The following is an 18,933-nucleotide window of genomic DNA, read 5'->3' on the forward strand; positions in this document are numbered from 1 at the left end:
GGAGCCGACAGGATCCAGCCCCAGGAGCAGCTGGAGCACTGCCAGGCACCGCTACGGCAGAAATCACGTTTTGGGGAAGTGCAGGTGGGAGTGTGGGTTCCTGAAGTCCTGGTACCTGCCTCGCAGGAGCTGAGGGCAAGGATCTGGCCCAGGGTGTCGAGGCTGTTTGCTCTGTGATACCAACAGGTACCGCGGTATGTAGAGGGGTGCTCTTAGCTGGGGTGGGGAGCCCTGGCAGAAGGACCCATCGATAAGGAGCATCAGGAGTGCCCTGAGGCACCCAAACCTTCCCGGGCTTCACTTCACTTCACTTTCCCCCTGCTGTGGGGGCTGCAGCATGAGATGGGGCATGGCTGGCAGCAGGCACAGAGGCCGTGAGGGGCTGCAGGAGGTGGGCAGGGCTCACGGGAGGCTGTGCGAGGCAGAGGGGAAGAGGCAGCAGGAGGCAGAGGCAGGAGGCAGAGGCAGGCAGGATCGGCAGCCTGTACACAGCCCCCCACCCTTTCCCGCTGCCAGTTCTCTGTGCCAGCAGTCTCCCTGGCAGCTGACGTGAGCTGGTACCTCCCTTTCCCCAGGTGCCAGGGCAGCTGGCAAATGCTGCCCGCACACGCCCAGCACGGCCTTGGGGATGTGGTGGGGGACTGGCGGGGCAAAAATTCCATCCCAACATGGGGAGCTCCCCAGGAGCCAGTGTGCAGGACTGGCCAGGGACACAGCCCCTCGCCCGTGCCACCGCCCCACTCCGCTGCCAAAGGCTTTGGGCTTCTGATGGCCGGAGGAGGCGGAAGGAAAAACATCCAGCAAACAATTGCAAAAGTCAAGTCTGAGCAAGAAGGAGAGTGTGAGCGGGGGGGTGCCAGATCCGGTGGTATTCCTTGGAGACAGCAACAACAATGGCAGGAATATTTGCTTATGCCTCGCTGAGCCCAAACCGGCCATGGGCTGGGGGCTCGAGACCTCGAGGAAACAGCCAGGGGCCTCTGCTGGCCCAAAGGAGAGCTGGGGCAGGACCCTGCACTGGCTGACGTCAGAGACATTTTTTGCGCTGTCACCTGTGCTGAGATGGGGCCAAACACAGCACACGGTTGCCAGCATGGTGAAGGGCATGGAGAAGCTCTGGCAGTGCCCAAACACAACAGGGTGGGACAGAGACAAGGACAGTGGGTGGCTCGGGGCTGTTGTGAGATGAGACCGTGACTCAATCACTCGGGCTACAAAGGGAGCCTCGGGGACAGAAAGGGTCTCTGCTGCCATCTCAGATTACCACCGCCTCCCTGACCCACCGCTCATGACCGTGTGCAGTGGCACATGGGTGGCAGTCTGCACCTTTTCTGAGGATCATCCCATCCCCAGGGCCAGGAAGAGATGCAGCCCTGACTCCTGAGGTCCTGCCTCTCACCTGATGCTCCTCTTGTGAGGTGCACTCGCTCCCCAGCACCCTCTGGCCACCTCGGGCACCTGCCAGGCGGGGCCTGGTGCCACGGGGACCATCAGGATGCCCCTCCTCTCCCGCTGGCTGTGGCCGCACTTTCCCCTGGCCATCTCCTGCCCTTTGCTCCCTGCAGAGACCCTTTTCCCCCCGGGCTCTCACCGCCCAGCCCAGCCCGCAGCGTGGAGCGGCACAGGGGTTGCGATGGCTCCGGGGTCCCTGGCCCGCTCCTTGAGCGAGGAGAACCCACCGGGCCCTGGCCAGGGTTCCCGGACCTGGTCCCGGTCCCGGCCGGCGGGACGCCCCCGGGGGTGGCGGGGAAGCCCTTCCCGGGGGCGGGCGGTCGCTCGGCCCCTCCCCGCCCCGCCCCGCCGCCCGCAGCTTTCTACCCGCCGCGGGGCCGCCGTGCCGGAGAACGGGCAGCGCTGCGGCACCGAGCGGAGCGCGGCTGGACGTGTGTGCCCGCGGGTCATGGACGGGCGGGCGGTGCTGATCCAAGCGCTGCTGGCGGCAGGTACGGGCTCCCGTGGGGAGGTTTCGAGTGCGGGCAAAGCATCCCGGCGCCGCGCTCGGCTGGAGGGTCCCGAACGTGTCGGGGGAATGGTCTTGGGCAAGGCGGGTATGGCCGGTCCTGGGCGCGGGAGACGCGGTCCTGGTGCCGCGTGTGGGCAGACGGGAAGATTGTCCCCTGTCCCTCGTGGGGGTCCCGGGCAGGGCAGTGTCAGCGCCCACTCCTGACCGCTGTCTCCACAGTGTGCTCGGCGGCGGCGGGCGGGCTGCGCCGGGACGAGCTGCACAACGAGGTGCTGCACAAAGGCGGCGGCGGAGGAGTGGCGGTCCCAGCCACGGCCCCGCTGCTCGGCGGCAGCCCAGAGAAGGAGGGCGGCGGAGCGGCCTCGGGGGACGACTTCAGCGAGCTGCCGAGAGGTATGGACGGGATAAGGGGTCCTAGGGTGGGGCCGGGGTCGCGGGACGGGCGGGATTTGGGGCGGTTGGAGCGGGAGAGGTCGTGAGAGTGCCGGGCTGAGCTCGGCTCAGTCCCGCGGGTGCCCCGGCAGCAGCTCCGGCTCCGCTTCGGAGACACTTGCAGTGGTGGATGGGAGCAGCTCCCAAGTACCGAGCCCTGGCGGCAGCGGACCCGAGTGGGAATAGCTCGTGGGGCACCAGCACGGAGTAGTGGCGCTCCTGCCGGGGGCTGTCCGTGTTCCGCGAGTCCTCTGCAGGGCGGCTTCCAGGTGGTCCAGGGTCTCAGCTGCTTGGCCGGGAGGAGGCAGATCCCCTCGTGGCGGGGCTGCCGTGCCCGGGGACCCGCGCTGCCCTCCCGGCGGTGGCCGTGGCGCGGGGACCGCCGTGAGTCACCGCCGCCCACGCGCGGCTGCTCCTCATTCCGCGGCAGGGCTCGTCAGCCGGCGGCCCCGCCACGGGGGCGGTGGGGGCACTGCCCCTCTCTGGGGCTCCCGAGCACCCACGCCGGGCTCTTTGCCCCGGGCTGGCACCAGAGAGTGTCCCGGGGTCTCTCATGGCGGTTAGATGAGGGCGGGCTGAGGGCTGACACGTACCTGTGCCTCGCACACGTGGCGTGCCGAGGGCAGTACCTGGCAGCAGGGGCGTGCTCTGCTCCGTGCAGCTAACCCTCCCGTTTTTTCCGTGTTTTTCTTTGCGTTCTGCCTGTGCCAGCAGACTGTGACAAAAAGCTGGCAAAACCGGGCTGAGCCACTCGCAGCGGGGGGACTCAGCCCTCGGGAAACGCAGCAGTGTGTGTCGGCTGGCTGCGGCTGGGAGATAAGCCTCAGGGCAGGGGACGGAGCAGCCTCTGCTGTCACCCTCATCCAGGGGTTTCTCCAAGCCGCACAGTTTCCTGGAGTATCGGTTTTCTCCAGGCGCAGCGTGGAGGATTTCGAAATAACTCTGTTAGGTGTGCAGGAGGTGTGTTACCAGCGTGAGAGGCGCTGCTTCTGTCAGGAAGTGGCTGAGAAGGAACTGGGCAGGTTATAGCTTGCCAGGTTGGCCTCTGCTGCTCTCTCCTTCCCGAGAAGCCCTGGGCTGAGTTCACCGGGGTTACTGAGCCCCATAGCTCAGGGGGAGCTGAAACATCCCCCTTGGAGCAGGGAATGCTCCTCAGCACCTAGTGAGATCAAGCTGAGAGCTGATTTTTTGGCATCTGCACACCTTAAAAACCATTCTAGTACCGCTGCTGGTGTTGGGCTGTGTCTGGATGAGGAGCTTGGTGCTCTCAGTTTCCACCAACCCAGCAGGGGGCTGGCCTGGCACCAAAAGCCGCTGTTCACTGCACCACAACTAAAACATACTGTTGTAATTCACGGGAATGATGCCCTCACCATCTCTTTGGCTCTGCAAAACAAAAACTTAAGGCAGGCTTGCTCTTTTAATCCTGCCCTGGGGTGAGTAAGGCATCCTTGTGCCCACGGGAAGGAGAGTCCATCAGAGCCATGAATAGGGTCTTAGAAAAGCCTGTGCTCGTCAGGGAAATAAAGGCCAGATAAAGGGGCAATTAGCAATGTTCAGTATTCAGTGGAAACTGGTGCATATAATAGCAGCATTTGAGATGTATGAAGCTCTGTTCCCCCTGCCCCACTCCTTTCTTTCCTTGAGAATTGTTCTTATGAATTGGAAAGGCCATGATATTTGTGAAGAGCTGAAAAAAATGCCCCTCCACCCCGGGCTCGGGGGCAGCTCCCAGCACAAAGGGATGTGGGAGCCAGGGCTGAGCAGTTGTGGCAGCCCTGGGATGTGGCTTTGCCTTCCCTTTGGTTGGCACGTGGAGCTGATCTGACTGCTGTTCTTTCCAAATTGTTTTACAGTTGCCTTCCTGTCAAAGCCTCAAGGCCTCGTTACTCCCAAGAAAAAAGGGAACGGCAATAAAAGAAGAAAAGGCAAAGGCCTGGGGAAGAAGAGAGACCCGTGCCTGCGGAAGTACAAGGATTTCTGTATTCACGGCGAGTGCAAATACATCCGAGAGCTGGGGGCTCCCTCTTGCATGTGAGTTTCTGGCGTGTGCCTGGGCCAGGGGAGCCTTAGTCATGGTTCTTTTAATTCTCCAGGCCGGACAGAGGAAAAGCAAAGATATTTTTAGTGCACGTTCCCTACCCGTGCAGGGACAATTCTGACTTGGCCTCTTCCTTGTACTTCTTGAGAAGTGTCCACCCCTTCCCCAAAACCTGTCATGGCCTTAGGGCCAGGGTTCCCTGCCGGCACGGTGAGCTCTGGCTCTACTCGGGACTGCAGAATGGTGTGTAGGGCTGGGGTCTGGCAGCTGAGGGCTTCTGCAGGTCTGATGAGGGAAACTTGACCCTGTAAATCCCCCACTCTGAGGTCTTGGGGCTCCTGCATCTGTCAGGGCACATCAGTGTGGGTGGGAGGAACATCTCTACCATGATACCAGCAAAGCAGAGTGGAGGGAGCACCTTTGGGGACAGGCTGCCAAAGCCATGCCTGAGCTGCCCCTTGGCCTGATGTAAGGCAGGGCTGACAGACAGAACCTCTCCTTGCCCACTGCCCTGGGGTGCAGAGCAAGTAGGGACTAGATGAGGCAGGTGGAGGAGAAAGTGTTTGCCTGCTGCTGGGGCACCTGGATACAGCACTGTTGCTGCAGGAAACACCCTGGGGTGCACATTTGATCCCCGCTGACGTGGGCAGGACTTGAGCTGGCAGATATATAAGAGGCTTTGTTCTTCACTATCAATCCTCTGAGCCACCCAGCCTTGAGCCCAGGGAAGATAATAGCTCCCTGGCTTATGGTGCCCACAGGATCTGCAATCTGCAGGGATCAAGCTCCACAGAGCTCCTCTAACTCCCTAATTTCTCCCTGTTGAAGCTGTCATGAAGTGGGGCCCTTGCACAGGGGACTCAGGACTGCCAGTGAGGTGACATCTGTGCAGACTCAGTTGGGATTGGTGACCTAGTACAATGTGGGTTGCAACACCCTGGCCTAGGACTGGCACAGCCAGGTGTCCCCTGCCCAGATCCCTGCAGCTGGGAGAGAGCGTGGGACACAGGCAAGCAGCAGGGATTTGGGGGCTGGCTGCATCTCTTCAGCATGGTGGTCCATCCCTGGGTGGCATCTCTCAGAACCACCAGTTTTTAGTAACAGTGGCCAACTGCCCCAGTGTCCTCTGATAAAGAGATCTTGTGTTGACTGGTGTCACTCCGTTGTGGCTGCTCTTGGTGGTTGGCTGTGCCTCTGTCACAAGGTCTAATGCAGTATTGCTTCCTGGGGCACAGGGTGGAATGAGGATGCTGCTGGACTGGGTCCTGCACCTTTGCCATGTTCTCAGCCTTGCTGCTGTGCCTGGGAGGTGATGCTGGCATGTGGCACTGTGAGCCCAGGAGGAGGGCTGGGCTGGAGAGTCAGTGGTGCTGGATATAGAGAGATATATTTATCTGGTTGCATCAGTGCAATGTGGCTCAGGGAGGACTGGAAGCCTCCCAGCCTGTGTGGAGCATTATTTCTGTTACATGAGCAACCTCCCAAGTCTCTAGGGATGGGACACCTCTGAGCTGCCAGGGTGTGCAGGGACATCCTGCTCTATGGGAAATACTGGGCCAGCTGCCTCACTGCTCCCTTCCCACTGCCAGAAGTGGTCTGGGCAACTTGTGTCTGCATGGGGGTGACTGGGAAGTGCACAGACCCCTGTGCCTTCTACTGGGGGAGAGCTCAGCCTTTCTAGGAGTCTTCACTAGGTGCAGAAGAAGCTTAATTTACCAGTACAATAGAGAGGATGGTGACATCAGACCTCCCAGCTCAGGGGTGTGGGGACCGAGGGGATCAGGCAGAGCGCAGGTTATGGCTGAGCACAGAGGCATCACCTTCCCACGGGATGTGAGGGACAAAGAGACCTCCTGTCCCTGCTCACTGATCTTTACAAGTTTCCTTCTTGCCCAGATGCCAGCCAGGCTATCACGGAGAGCGTTGCCACGGCCTCTTGCTGCCCGTGGAGCACCCGCCCAGTGCATACGACCACACCACAGCCCTGGCTGTCGTTGCTGTTGTCCTGTCCTCCCTGTGTCTCCTCATCATCGCAGCCCTGCTGATGCTCAGGTGAGTGGGATGGGGCTGAGCTCTCAGATCTGCGTCCCTGGGAAGATCATGAGCAAGAGGAGGGTGGCAGGGGCTTCTCCGTGCCCTGAGCATCCCTTTGCTTGGCCTCGCAGGTGTCACAAGAGGGGTGGCTACGATGTAGAAAACGAAGAGAAAATCAAGCTGGGCATCACTGTGAATCACTGAGGATGCCAGGTGCTGGCGAGGTGAGCCCCTGGCTGGGCACGGGGCAGCAGTGGGGCTGGTGGATATCAGGGGGCTCTGCTGTTTGTGCTGGCTGGGACTGCTATGTGGATCCTGTGCCAGAGCTGGGCAGGAGCTGAAGGCAGTCTGAATGTGGAGAGGCAGCTGGCTGAGAGTCTGGGCTGCCCTGTGGGACTCCAGCCTTTTCTCCCCTTCCTGCTGAAATCCCTGTCCCCTGGCAGTCCCATCATTCCTATGTCCTTCTTTTTAACCCCAAGTCCCTGCTATGTGCTGGTGTTCCAGGCTTTGGTGATGTTTGATAGTAGGGAAGCTGCTTCTGTTTTGTTTTTTTTTCCTCTGCTCCTTTTGCTCTCTCTCTGACCCTCTGAGTCACTTCCCCTCCTTAGTTAGATATTGCCTCTATTTATATACATGTGTAAAAAACCCCTTTCCTTTTCATTCCCATTCTGCCCATTACTTGCACCAGAGCAGTGCCTATCAGCTTGGCACGGGGGGGATCTTGCTACCAGCCCAGTGTTCCTCTGGCTGGGTTGGGGTGTGTGCTCTGCCCCAGGGGTGGCTGCAGGGCTGGGTGCCGAAAATCTGTCAAACTTCCTCTGATCTGATCTAAATCCTGACGTTAGATGTGGTCATACTTATTACAGCTACTTCTCTTCTTGAAAAAAAAGAAAAGAAAAGTCATTGTTCTTTGTGAGGATGAAGTAATGCCTTCGGAGAATTTCTGTCATGTTCATCACAGTGTTGGGGGTGGGATTTTTAGCTGTTCATAGGAGCTGAATTTTCAGGAAGGAAAGACTTGGCTTTTCAAGTCACAAGGCTTTCCTCACTGTCCCCTTTACCCTGGGGATTACTGGGGTGGATGCATCCAGGGGGAAAAGTGCTGTGGTTCCCGGAAGGGAAGCACGGTGGAGTACCTTGGCTTCCACCCTCCCGGGTCCAGCCCCGAGGGGCGGTGAGTGCTGTGGTTTGGGTGGGCAGGAGCGTTCTCCGGGCTGGGTGGGTCAGAGCACTGCAGCACCTCTATCCCCGCAGGCAGGGAGTGCTCTGCGGCAGAGCGGCCCAGGATCGCGGTGTGAGCTCTCCCGCCTCTCTCTTGCAGGAGTCGGCACTAATGCACTTCTACCTCCTGGAAGAGGCGAGACCGCGGCGCCAGCGGCACGGGGCTGCGGCTCGCTGGAGCACCAGGACGGCACCGGCGGGGCCGCTCGGGCAGCGCTGCGGCAGCTCCGCGGCATCTCCGGGACGGAGCGGGCTCGGAGCGGTGCTGGCCGGAGGCACGGGGGCTCTCCGTCCACTGCAGTGTGTGCCGAGGAACAAGCTGTGAAAGGGAGGAGACCGGGCTCGGGGCTTCCTTCGCCGCAGGACTGGGGGGGGGAGGGTAACAGCTATTTAACAAGATATTTTTCATTTTAAATTATATATTTATTTTAGATAAACTGTACATAGTATTTATATTTATTGTGGGTCTGGCCCTGCATCCTTCATGTAGGTCAAGATGACAGCGTCAGACCTCCCTTATTTTTTAAGTGCAATGTAATATTCTAATAAATAACACTTTGTAACAAACGCATGGGTTGTTAATTTAATCATGGAGGTGGAAAGGAGTCATAATTCTGAAGGCTGCATTCAGCTGGTGGGGTACTGCTACCAGCAGCAAAGATCCTGAGTTGTGGTCAGGCCTGCTGCATCAGCTTATGCCATCCTTGGGGAGCTGGGGACAGGATCCATCCCAGCTTGGCCCCATGTGGATTATTTCAGAGATTTTCTTCATCTTTGCTGCTGGTGCTTTGGGAGGAGTGTGATGTTTGTATGTCTGTTCACCAAGCAAAGGTGCCTCCAGAATGAGTAAAGCCACTCTGGCCACTGATCTGTTCAAATGGGAATGGTCCCTGGATTTAAGGACAGTGTTTGTTGTTTAGACCCTGGCACAGGTTGCCCAGAGAAGCTGTGGCTGCCCCATATCTGTAGGTGTTCAAGACCAGACTGTGCCTTTGAGCAACCTGGTTCACTGGAAGGTGGACTGGATTATCCTAAAGGTCACCTCTGACCAAATAGTATTATGATGGTTCTACAATTTGGAAAAAAGAAATCCAGATGTGGACTCATACCTGCCTTGAAAGGAATCCCAGCTTTTCTTGGGGTGATTGCAGGTTCCTGGAGCATCACTTCATACAGTGGGTCAGGAATGATTCCTTACTTTGCAGTAAAAATAACCTCCAAAGCAGTATTTTCCCTCTTCCCTGGGGGAAGTGAGAGTGGGGGAGTTGGTGGCTCTGCTAGAGACCCTTGAGGCAGAGAGAAACCAACAGGATCCTGGACTGCATCCTAAGGAGCATGGCCAGCAGGTCAAAGGTGATTCTTCTCTCTACAACGTGCAGTTCTGGTGTCTCTAACATAAGAACAACAGGGAACTGCTGGAGCAAGTCCAGAGGAAGCCACAAAGTTGATAAGAGGAGTGGAGGATCTTCTGTATGAAGACAGACTGGGAGAGCTGGGGCTGTTTTGGTGGAGAAGAAAAGGTTGAGTGGAGAACCCATTGCAATCTATCAGTGTCTGAAGTGGGTCCAAGGAAGCCAGAGAGGGACTCTTCACCAGGAACTGTAGTGACATGACAAGGAGTAGTAGGCAAAAATTGAGAGAAGGAAAATTTAGGTTAGATATATGGAAGAAATTCTTTGTGAGGGATGGGAATAGGTTGCCCAGAGAAGCTGTGGCTGCCCCATCCCTGGGAATGTCCAAGGCCAGGTATGATAGGCTTTGGAGCACCCTGGGATAGTGGAAGGTGTCCCTGCCCATGACAGGGGGGACTTGAGATGATCTTTATATTCCTTTCCAGCTCCTCAACGTTCTATGATTCCCAGCTAAGGCAGGGACGGTTCTACCCCTCCGGCCGCTCCGGGCCTTCTCCTAAGACCGCGCAGCGCTGTCAGCCCGGCCCGGGGACACCGGGGTCCCACAGCATCCCCCGGCCGGTGGGGGCCGGTCGGTGCCGGTCCCACAGCATCCCCCGGCCAGTGGGTGCCGGTCCCACAGCATCCCCCGGCCGGTGGGTGCCGGTCCCGGGGCCGGTCCCACAGCGCGTCCCGCCCGCGGGTGTGGCCCCGACTGCCCCGCCCCTCGGCGCATGCGCTGTGCGCGGACAAGATGGCGGCGCCCGTGGACCTGGAGCTCAAGAAGGTACGAGACCCCCGCCCGTGTGTTCCTATTTCACGTGTGCTCTTTCCTTGTGTCCCACCCTTCCACTGTGTGTCCTGCCCAATGTGTGTTCCCTCCCACCCCCTTGTCCGTGTCCGTGTCCCGGCGTCGCCGGCCGGTCCCCTCGTGCCCGCAGCCCGGGGCCGGTTGTGCCCCCGCCGCTGCTCAGCCCGGCGCTCTCCCCCGGCCAGGCCTTCACGGAGCTGCAGGCCAAGGTGATGGACACGCAGCAGAAGGTGAAACTGGCCGACCTGCAGATCGAACAGCTCACCAAGACCAAGAAGCACGCGCACCTCACCGACACGGAGGTGATGATGCTGGTGGACGAGACCCGCATGTACGAGGGCGTGGGGCGGATGTGAGTATCGGCCGGAGCGGGGGACACCGGCTCTGCGCGCCGGGAGAGGGGCCCCTCATTTCAGGAGGGGCAGTGAGGGGCTGGAGCGTGTCCAGAGAAGGATAACGCAGCTAGGGAAGGGTCTGGAGCACAAGGACTGGCTGAAGGAGCTGTGGGGTCTCAGCGTGGAGAAAAAGAGGCTCGAGGGGAACCTTCTTGCTTTCTTCAACTTCCTGACTGGAGCTAAGTGGTTGTCAGGCTCTTCTCCCAGATGATGAGAGAACATAGCCTTAAACTGCACCAGGGGAGGTCACTAGGAAGAATTTCTTCTCGGAAAGGGTGGTTAAACATTGGAAGGGGTTGCCCAGGGAGGTGGTGAAATCACCGTCCCTGGAGGTGTTTAAGGAAAGACTGGACATGGCCCTTAATGCCGTGATCTAGTTGGCAAGGTGGTGTTGGGTCATAGGTTGCACTCAGTGACCTCAGAGGTGTCTTACAACCTCATTGACTGTGTGATTTTGAGACCCCCGGCCTGAGTCTCTATGAAGCCTCCAGGCTGCTGCCCTGGGGAGGAGGCTTTCTTTCCTCTTCACAAAAAGCACGTCAGCTCTTTGTCAGTACATTCACTTGTTTCCTTTTTCCATTGTCTTTACTTTTTCATTTCAGCAATCTGCCTGTGAATGCAGTGAGGGTTACTCCTTTACCTCTTGGGGTGAGGTACTGGCTGCCTTGAAGAAGGGCTGTTATGAATTATATTTGCTTTGTGTGGTTTTGCTTGCTGGCTCTGGTCCTGGCCTTGATGCTGTCCTCTGGTACCTCTGGGGAGTTTGTAATTTCAGCTATCAGAGCAGTACTGTGATGCCAAATGGCATTTGTGAGAAAGCCCTCACAGATCTGCCCAACGTCAGTCATTTCCAGTGTAGTTTGTGTCAAACTCCTTGAAAACGCCCTGTGCAGAGTTGCTGTGTTCAGGGCTTTGCTGGCACAGATGTTTTACAGAAATGGCCTTTGCAGTGTGATGCCAGGGGATGGATCTAATGTCATTGTTTGGATTTTTTTCAAACCCTTGAAAGTGAACATAAAGCTCATATGGGTAGTTGCAGTGCTTCTGAGGGTTGGATCGCCGTCAAAATGAACACCTTAAACCAGACTGAGGTGTTCTGATTAATTCCTGCAATGCACTTTGGTGGGATTTCAGCAGCCTCGGATTGAAGACCCTATAAAGTGGTCTTTGTACAGAGTGGTTTTACCATATAAAGTGGTTTCAAATCTGAAACATGTGCTTGCTTGATGAATATCACATCAGATTTCTGCATTTCTGGTTTGAGAAATAGGATTTTGTCTGATGTAAGTTGGGTAACAGTGATGATGACTGCCCAGCTCGGGATGTGGTTTGTGAAATACTGGATCTGCTCTGACTGCTTCCAAAAGGGGTGATTGTATTGACCTCTTCCCCACCCTGTTTACCCCACCTTCTTCTTGTCAAAGTGGGTGATCACAGGACTGAGCAGGGAGCCAGGTCAGACTTTAAGTGCCCTGATCCATCAGCCCACGCAATCTCCAGACCGAGTTGTAGGGAGGTGGCAGGACTGGGAAGCCAGGAATGGTGTGTGCTTTGCATTTTGCTGAGAGTTTTCAGGGGACTTGTACCCAGGCTAATGGAGCTGTTCAGAGTGGCAGGGTTCCCACTAAATAAACTTTTCCAAGTAGGTGCATTAAATGTTGGGTTTGGTGGCATCAAAAAGAGACAGATTCTGGTCTCTTGCAAGAGGTGACTGATTGACCCAGGGAGGCTGTAGGTGTAGCAAACACTTGTGTTTGGAGTAGTCATGAGATATCTCAAAAGGCTATTTTTTCTGTTTGGCTTGTCAGGGACCAGACAGGTGAAGAGTAAAAGATAATTCTGGAGTCAACATGTTTTTCTAAAGCTATGTCAAATTTCGAAAGTCCAGAGTGCTTTTGGACTAGAGAAATCCCTCAAGGTACTTTAGAAATGTGGGAGTGTTGGTCTTTATCATTAAATGATCCTGCCTGTGAATCAGATGTGGGAAGCAGGTGTTATTTCACTGCGGTCTGAAGTGCATTGTCCTGCTTTCTGTTTTTGCCCCCTCCTTAGGAGTAAGATACCTTTGTGATGTGCTAAACCACTTACCCCTCCTGTGTGCAGGAACCCCAGCCTTCTGGGGCTCTTCCTTCCCTCTCCATGACCAGACAGGTGTGAGGCAGGGCTGGCAGCTCCGGCTCCTCGGGGCTGGCAGAGGCGCCAGCAGGAAAATATTTGCATTGTGATATTGTTTAAAAACTGAACTCTTCATGGGCTTTGTTGTATTAGTCGCTGTGCAAATACAGATTAAGAGAGTGCTCTTCTGAATGCTGCTCATTCATTCTTTGTCTTTACTTTTTTTTTTTTTTTCCCCTGCCTAAGCTTGACAGGGTGTTTCTGTGAGCCCTGCATGTCCTGGCTGTGGGGCTGAAGCTGCCCTGCCAATTGGCAGTGATGCTCTGGTGTGATTTGTGTCACTTCCTAGTGCAGAGAGCTTGCTCCAAGGACACAAGGAACTTCCTGGAGCCCACCCTGCCCACCCCTAGCAGAGAATTTATTGCTGAAATTTGGGCTTTTGGCAAAACAGGCTAAAAAGCAATCCTTGGGCAGGAGTTAAAATCCAAGGGCAGTCTGTCATCTTGTGTTCCACTGGAGAGCATAGGAGATGGTCACTGTGGTTCTTCTGGATGTAGAAGCCATGTTCTGTGAAGTGGACTAGCAGATGTTCTGCATGGACATGAGTTTGGCCACAAAAGGCATATTTGTGGTGTCCTAATTTCATTTGCATAATCCAGCATGGAAGTACTGGAGCTCTAAAGGGTTTCACTTATCCAGGAAGGGTGGAGATTGGCATCACTGTTAACTGTGATTATCAGGGTTCTTCTGCTTGAATAACTGAATTCTTGAAGTAAGTTTTGTGCTTCTATTCCTGTGCTCTAACTCATCCAAGCTGCTACTTAAAATCTGGTCTCTGATAGGATTTCCGTGTTTTTCCTGCAGTTTGGGTGGATGGGCTGTATGTAAGGGGCTAGCACATACCCTGCTGTAGGACAAGATACTCCAGGTCTTTGTGGAATTTTAAGGCTTGAACTGTGGTGATGTGCTGTATCCTGGGAGGAGGTCTGCCTGGTTGGGTACCTCCTTTTGTGCTACATGGAAAGCAGTTGTGCTTTTATTTTCTGAACCCCTATTCTGAGTCTCTTTCCAATGAATGTGAAACTTTCATTTGTTGTTCCTCGACTTGTTTTTTTTTTTTTTTCTTTTTTTTTTGGGAAATACTGCAGTTTGTGTAATATGGTGAGGCCTTACCGGGCTCCACACGTGGGGCTCAATTTACTTTTGCTAAAGCTATTTTTGGTTTGACAGAAGAAATGTCAGTGCCACATAGTACGAGCTGATGAATTGCCGTGTACTGTACGTATCCGTGAGGCTGCGATCTCATCTGGGCGGTGGCATCCTGCCAAATACATTTCACTTCTGTTACTTCATACTCCTTTGAAAGGGCCGTTACGTAGCCTGAGACAGCTACCACTGTGCTGGGCTTCTGCTGAGGCTATTTGTGAACTGATATCATCGTGTTGCTTTGAGAACTATGTTGAAAGTTTAAGCTTCAGAATTCTGTCTGAATATTTCAGACCTTTCCCTTTACATTCTTCTAGTCCATAACCTGGACAAGATTCTTATTTACAGAAGAAAAATGTCTGGCACTTGGTATGGGGCACAGTGAGGAGAGTGCTGCAGTTTTTTCATGCCATGCCAAAATAGACAGTCAGTTTTGGTTTGATATTGCTTTATCATCAGTTTACTTGTACAGCTAATGGGAGAACACTTAAAAGAGAAAATATAAATAAAAATCAAGCAAATACTGTAGCACAACTTTTGGCTCAAGATTTTCTGCAAGCATAATATATTATTGCAGCTGTCCCTATAAAGTGACTTTGTGCCATTACAGTATTTTATGGGACAGCTGTGATAACATGATTTTGAATTTTTAATTGTTTTTTTAAAGAGTGATTCAGATTTTTGGTGGCTGAACCATATGCAGGAGAAACCTGAGAGAGAATTTAAATGTTCTTGATGATTTCCTGGATGTAAATGCATTCTTGCTTTTACTGTGATTCTTGGTTTTGTTTGGAAATGAGACACGATCAATGACTGTGAGCTCTTTCCTGAGCTCCCAAAGGGGGCTCACATCACTGTAAAGCTGCAGGAGCTGCATTTTCACCGTCTGTGTGTGTGTGTGAGGTGTTCGATTCTGCCAGCACAGAACACAGCAGCTGCCCTGTGCTTCCTGCTCACATGTCAAAAATCTCACAAAGAGCTGAAGGACACCCAAGGCTTAACCTTGCTGGTTCAGTTGCTAACTATAGGCTGGTGTGTGAAATCCGAGTGGCTTCTCCATGGGAAGGCTGGCTGCGGGCTGGGGCTGGAGCCTGGCTGCCCAGGAGCTGACAGGTGCTGACACGAGTCCCAGGGACCAGCATGTTACTTTCTGGCCAAAATGTGATTTATAAACCTGATGTTCCTCCATGTAGCTATTGGAAAAGGGAGGATTTATTTTCCACAGTAAGTCTGGCGTGTTGAGAGCTTCAATCAGGCACTGAACCCTGAAAAAAACAAAATTTGTGTCCAGCTGCTTGACCATTGCTTCAGCTGCACATTGAACAAGCTGTTGGGAGCTGGTGTGTGAAGAACCAAAGGCTGTATGGGCATAAGCCGAAAGGTTTTCCATCACACAGTCGGTTGTTATTTCAGGGTTTTTTTTTCTGGTTTTGAACTACTCACTTTTGTTGCAGCCTGAACAATGATCTTCACAGTGTTGTGAGGCATGAATGGGCCTGTAAAAGTTAGCAAGATCTTTTTAGAGAGCTGTCATAGAAAGCAGAAATGAGAACGATGCAGGCAGGGGTGATGCAGTAGTTTTCTGTGCTGCTGCCTGTGAAGAAGTAAGGGGCAGGAGTTGGTTGTCATCCCCTTCCTGGTCAATTAGGAATGTGAGCTGGATTTCGTGGTTACTGCTGGCAGTAGTGAGATCCTGGGAATCTGGACTCCTGGATATGATTCCATCTCAGAAAGGGAGCTTGTTCTCCTGGGCACAGGCTTCTTTTCCAACTGACATCTGATTTCCAAACACATTCCTTCTCCACTGCCCTGCCCCCGCTTAGTTCTTGATCTTATTCCTGCTGCCCAGGGCTGCTTATTTGTAATCTCCTGGATATCTTGGTCCGGTTATAGCTCTTCTGCCCTGCTGCTCTACATAATTTCTCCATGCAATGCTGAAACGTCAGAGAAGAAAAGATTTCCATGGCTTGTGTGCAAGATGTCTATCTGCCCCGTTCTAGGAAACAGCTGCATTTCTTTAAAGAATCGGCTTTGGGCAGAGAACTTGGACACGTCTGATAAGTCAGTGTTTGTGAAATACACAGGCAGCAGAAACTAGGGTCTTACAATAAAAATAATAGCTAATTTAAAATAAAAATAGGTCTTTTACTTATCCCTACTGGAAATAAATCTGTTGGTTATAGTCCCCCACCTACTGCGTGGGTGTTCTGATTGAAGATTAGCAATGCAGCTTTTCCTCTTGCTTGTCTCCCTTGCCTGAGGACATTTAACTCTTTAGGAACATTTTTCTATTGGGACTAGGACTATGACATTCACACAAGTCTATTCCATTCTTTTCTTTATCCCTAACTTTTTCCCTACCTGTTTCCTAGACAACACAGAGGAAGGAGCTACCTGAGTAAACTTGAGATGAAATCTAAACTGAGAAGAACAAGGGTCAGAAGGGAGACTGAGTGCTCCTGCAGGCTGCCCTCATTGCTGGAAGAGGGAGTTTGATGTGCTGTGAGCCAGAGGCAATGTGCTGCCATGGAAATGCCAGAGCCTTCAGGAAGCCTGCACTCTCAGGGCAGCATTTGCAGGTTGGACTCCTGCGGATCAAAGGCACCTTGGCTTTGTCCCTGTCTCTAGAGAGAGGGAAGCTGAGCTCTCTTGCAAATACTGCCCATCTCTTGCTTCAGTGGCTCAGAGTTCTCTTTGGATATGTGCTAGACAAGTATTAAATGTTCTGTGGAGCTTACACTGCTCTTGCTTTTGTGACTTGCTGTGCCAAATGACTTTGCAAAACCATTATGGAACATGACTGACTGATTTCTGAAGTTCTCCAAGTGCTTAAAATGCCACTCTGGTATTCTGAAACAGCAAGGAACTTCCATTTATTTTACTATTTAGTGGATTTAAAGTACTGTATTTTGAAACCTTTTGCCCATTTCCTGAAGAAAATGTTGGAATCAAGAGTGAGAGTCCCTGGAGAAATGCTGAATGCTGGAGCACTTCTTTCAGAATACAGGGCTGTTTGGTTTAGCACAGAGGATGTGGCTTTCCTGCAGGAGGGAAGAATGGCCAGATCACTGGCCCAAAGAAGTACTGGGAGGATCCCTGCTGTGTTCCTGTCTTGCTTGGAGATGCCCTTCCAGGTGTGGAGTCAGTGGGTATTCATTCAGCCTGCAGGACAGGGTGTGACAGGTTCTCAGGGCCCACAGCTGTCAGATGGAGGTGCCCAGTCAGCTTCTGAGCTGGGATGTACCTGTCAGCGTAAGATAGAAATTTCAGGTGGAACAGCCTTAAAACAAAGGATAAACCTAAGTCTGAACATCCTGGCCTTGGCACCTGTTCAAAGCCTGAAAGGAGAGGTTCAGTCATGGCCCCTGCATTAAAACACTGAATTAAGTACGAGGAAACCAATCCCATGGCAGGAGAACTCCATTTTACACAAGTTTAATTCGGAGATGCAAGAACCAAAGTGCTGCATCAAATCTTAAACCAAATGCAAGACAACTTCTGTCTTGAATTCTTACTTTGTTTTCTCCAAAACTATTTGCTGAATTAACAGAATGTTTCAGCCCATTTAGCACACACACAAAAAAATTAAAATCAGGCTTTCTGAAAAGAAAAGATTTTCAAAAACATCACCCAGCCTTTTTTGTTCCTTAGATGCTGATTCTAAGAAGTATGTTCTTGCTGATTAGGACACAGCAGTGTGGTTGTTTTAGTGCTAGCTAATTTAACTCCAGAGTCCAGAAATATCTATCTATTAGTGTTATGCTTGAATTCTTTTGGCTCTGTTATCTCAGTGTCCACTGCTGTGATGTTTTCTGTAGTCCTTTGACGCTTTGTTGTAGCAGGATTTGGGATGTGCAGAAGCCAAGACTGTGCTATTTATCCACAAGCTGAGTCTTCCCCCTCACTTTGCATTTCAAAGGTTTCCTCCCTGGCAAGGCAGAAAGCTTTTTTCTTTTTTTTCTTTTCCCCTCTTGCAACTGTGGATGGATTTGCTTTTCAAAAAAGATGCATCCTGATTTTGCTAGTTTTCCTGTGCAGGTTCTTAGGGAAGGGTTGCTGGTGAGAAGGGCGTAAAAATTACCTGTCAGAACATAGCAGTGTTTTCATGTCACTTTATTTGCTACTGCTGAATTCACCTCTCTGGTCACAGAATATTTATCAATAAGAAAAAAATTAAAATAGAAATGTCTTCAGGATTATTTACCAGGGTGCTTACGTTTGCTTGTTTGTTTTCTTTGCTGCATAACCATGTGGGGTTGTAGTTTTAATTTTTTTTTGTTAAGCATTCTTTCATAGGAATTTGTTGGGAATTCTTAAAAATAGAGCAGATTTTAGAAATGGATCTTGGCTTCCTATTATTGGAAAAATTGTTTCTGTTTTCTGCTTCTTGCAACTTTCAAATCTGGTACAACCCAGACTGCAAAAATTCTATTTGAGGTGCATGTGTGGTTGGCATGTTGTAGTCATCTGAGTTCCCTTGGCTTAAATAAGCCACAGCTCATCATTGCTACTATCAAATTATATGAAAACAAAATTAGAAGACAAAACCACTAAATCAAGAGTATGGTGAAGAAGAACGACTCATGGGGATTTCAGTTGCATGAACTGCTGTTGTTCTTGCAGTGTTTTCCCACATGGATTTAATCTCAAATGTTACAAATTCCTCTATGATAGAGAGGAGGCATTTGCTTGCTTTTTTTTTTTTTTTAAATTCCATTTATGTCAATTGAGCCTTCAAAAAGAATGTATGATGCTCATTAAAAGCAGACCACAGTACTATTTTCTTATTTTGGGTTGTGCTATATTTAATACACACTTAGAGGTATATTCCTGATGTCTTTTTTTAAAGAACCAAACATGAACAATGGTATAAATCTACCATCTAGTTAAGTGTCTGGCAATGCAGAAACTGCTGTTTGCATGCTGTGTTACTATCTTGGCTTGAGGTAATGTAATATGCTGCAGCTATTGAGACATGCCCCCAAAAAAGTGAAAGCTCGATGTAAACATGGCCTGAAGTGCAGCCCAAACCCCTCCGTGGGGCTGGGTGCTCTGGGCCAGCCCCTGCCAAGGTTTGAGGAAGCGAATGGCATGGAATTCTTTGTTCAAATCCTTTAGCTCCTTAGAGTAAATAGGTTTACGGCTTACAGACGTTCATCTGAGTAAAAGTTACCCTTGTTGGAGCCTACTTAAGACGCGGTTTGGCCGATGTCCAGCGCCGCTAATCCCGGTCTCAGCGTGCTCCGGTGTGTCAGGCTGGCTGTGCACAGGTTGTGCTGCCCACTGGGGATGTCTCCTGCCCAAACAGCTCCTGGTGCTCATCC

The 18,933-nt window shown here is 52.3% G+C and overlaps 2 protein-coding genes across 3 annotated transcripts in view; both read left to right on the forward strand.

The window, feature by feature from the left end:
* Positions 1 to 1,817: 1,817 nt before the first annotated feature.
* Positions 1,818 to 8,258, forward strand: HBEGF (heparin binding EGF like growth factor). Its single transcript, XM_066328917.1, has 6 exons — positions 1,818 to 1,943; positions 2,183 to 2,356; positions 4,252 to 4,429; positions 6,333 to 6,488; positions 6,602 to 6,694; positions 7,792 to 8,258. Exons 1-5 carry the CDS (start codon positions 1,901 to 1,903, stop codon positions 6,672 to 6,674), a joined length of 624 nt encoding a protein of 207 aa, XP_066185014.1. The 5' UTR covers positions 1,818 to 1,900; the 3' UTR covers positions 6,675 to 6,694; positions 7,792 to 8,258.
* A 1,547-nt stretch (positions 8,259 to 9,805) lies between these two features.
* Positions 9,806 to 18,933, forward strand: part of PFDN1 (prefoldin subunit 1) — a 203,474-nt gene continuing 194,346 nt past the window's right edge. For both annotated transcript variants that reach the window (XM_066328921.1, XM_066328920.1), the window contains exons 1-2: positions 9,806 to 9,869; positions 10,079 to 10,245. In XM_066328921.1, the coding sequence (XP_066185018.1) occupies positions 9,837 to 9,869; positions 10,079 to 10,245 (200 nt within the window). In that variant the 5' untranslated portion in view covers positions 9,806 to 9,836. The remainder of the gene's footprint in view (positions 9,870 to 10,078; positions 10,246 to 18,933) is intronic.

Source organism: Sylvia atricapilla, chromosome 14 (assembly GCF_009819655.1).
Source record: "Sylvia atricapilla isolate bSylAtr1 chromosome 14, bSylAtr1.pri, whole genome shotgun sequence".
NCBI lineage: Eukaryota > Metazoa > Chordata > Aves > Passeriformes > Sylviidae > Sylvia > Sylvia atricapilla.

Excerpts from the sequence above, each read along its gene's own strand:
- HBEGF (XM_066328917.1), top strand. The coding sequence starts at position 1,901 with ATGGACGGGCGGGCGGTGCTGATCCAAGCGCTGCTGGCGGCAG. Across the intron at positions 1,944-2,182 it reads CCAAGCGCTGCTGGCGGCAG|TGTGCTCGGCGGCGGCGGGC; the intron begins GTACGGGCTCCC and ends CTGTCTCCACAG. Across the intron at positions 2,357-4,251 it reads CTTCAGCGAGCTGCCGAGAG|TTGCCTTCCTGTCAAAGCCT; the intron begins GTATGGACGGGA and ends ATTGTTTTACAG.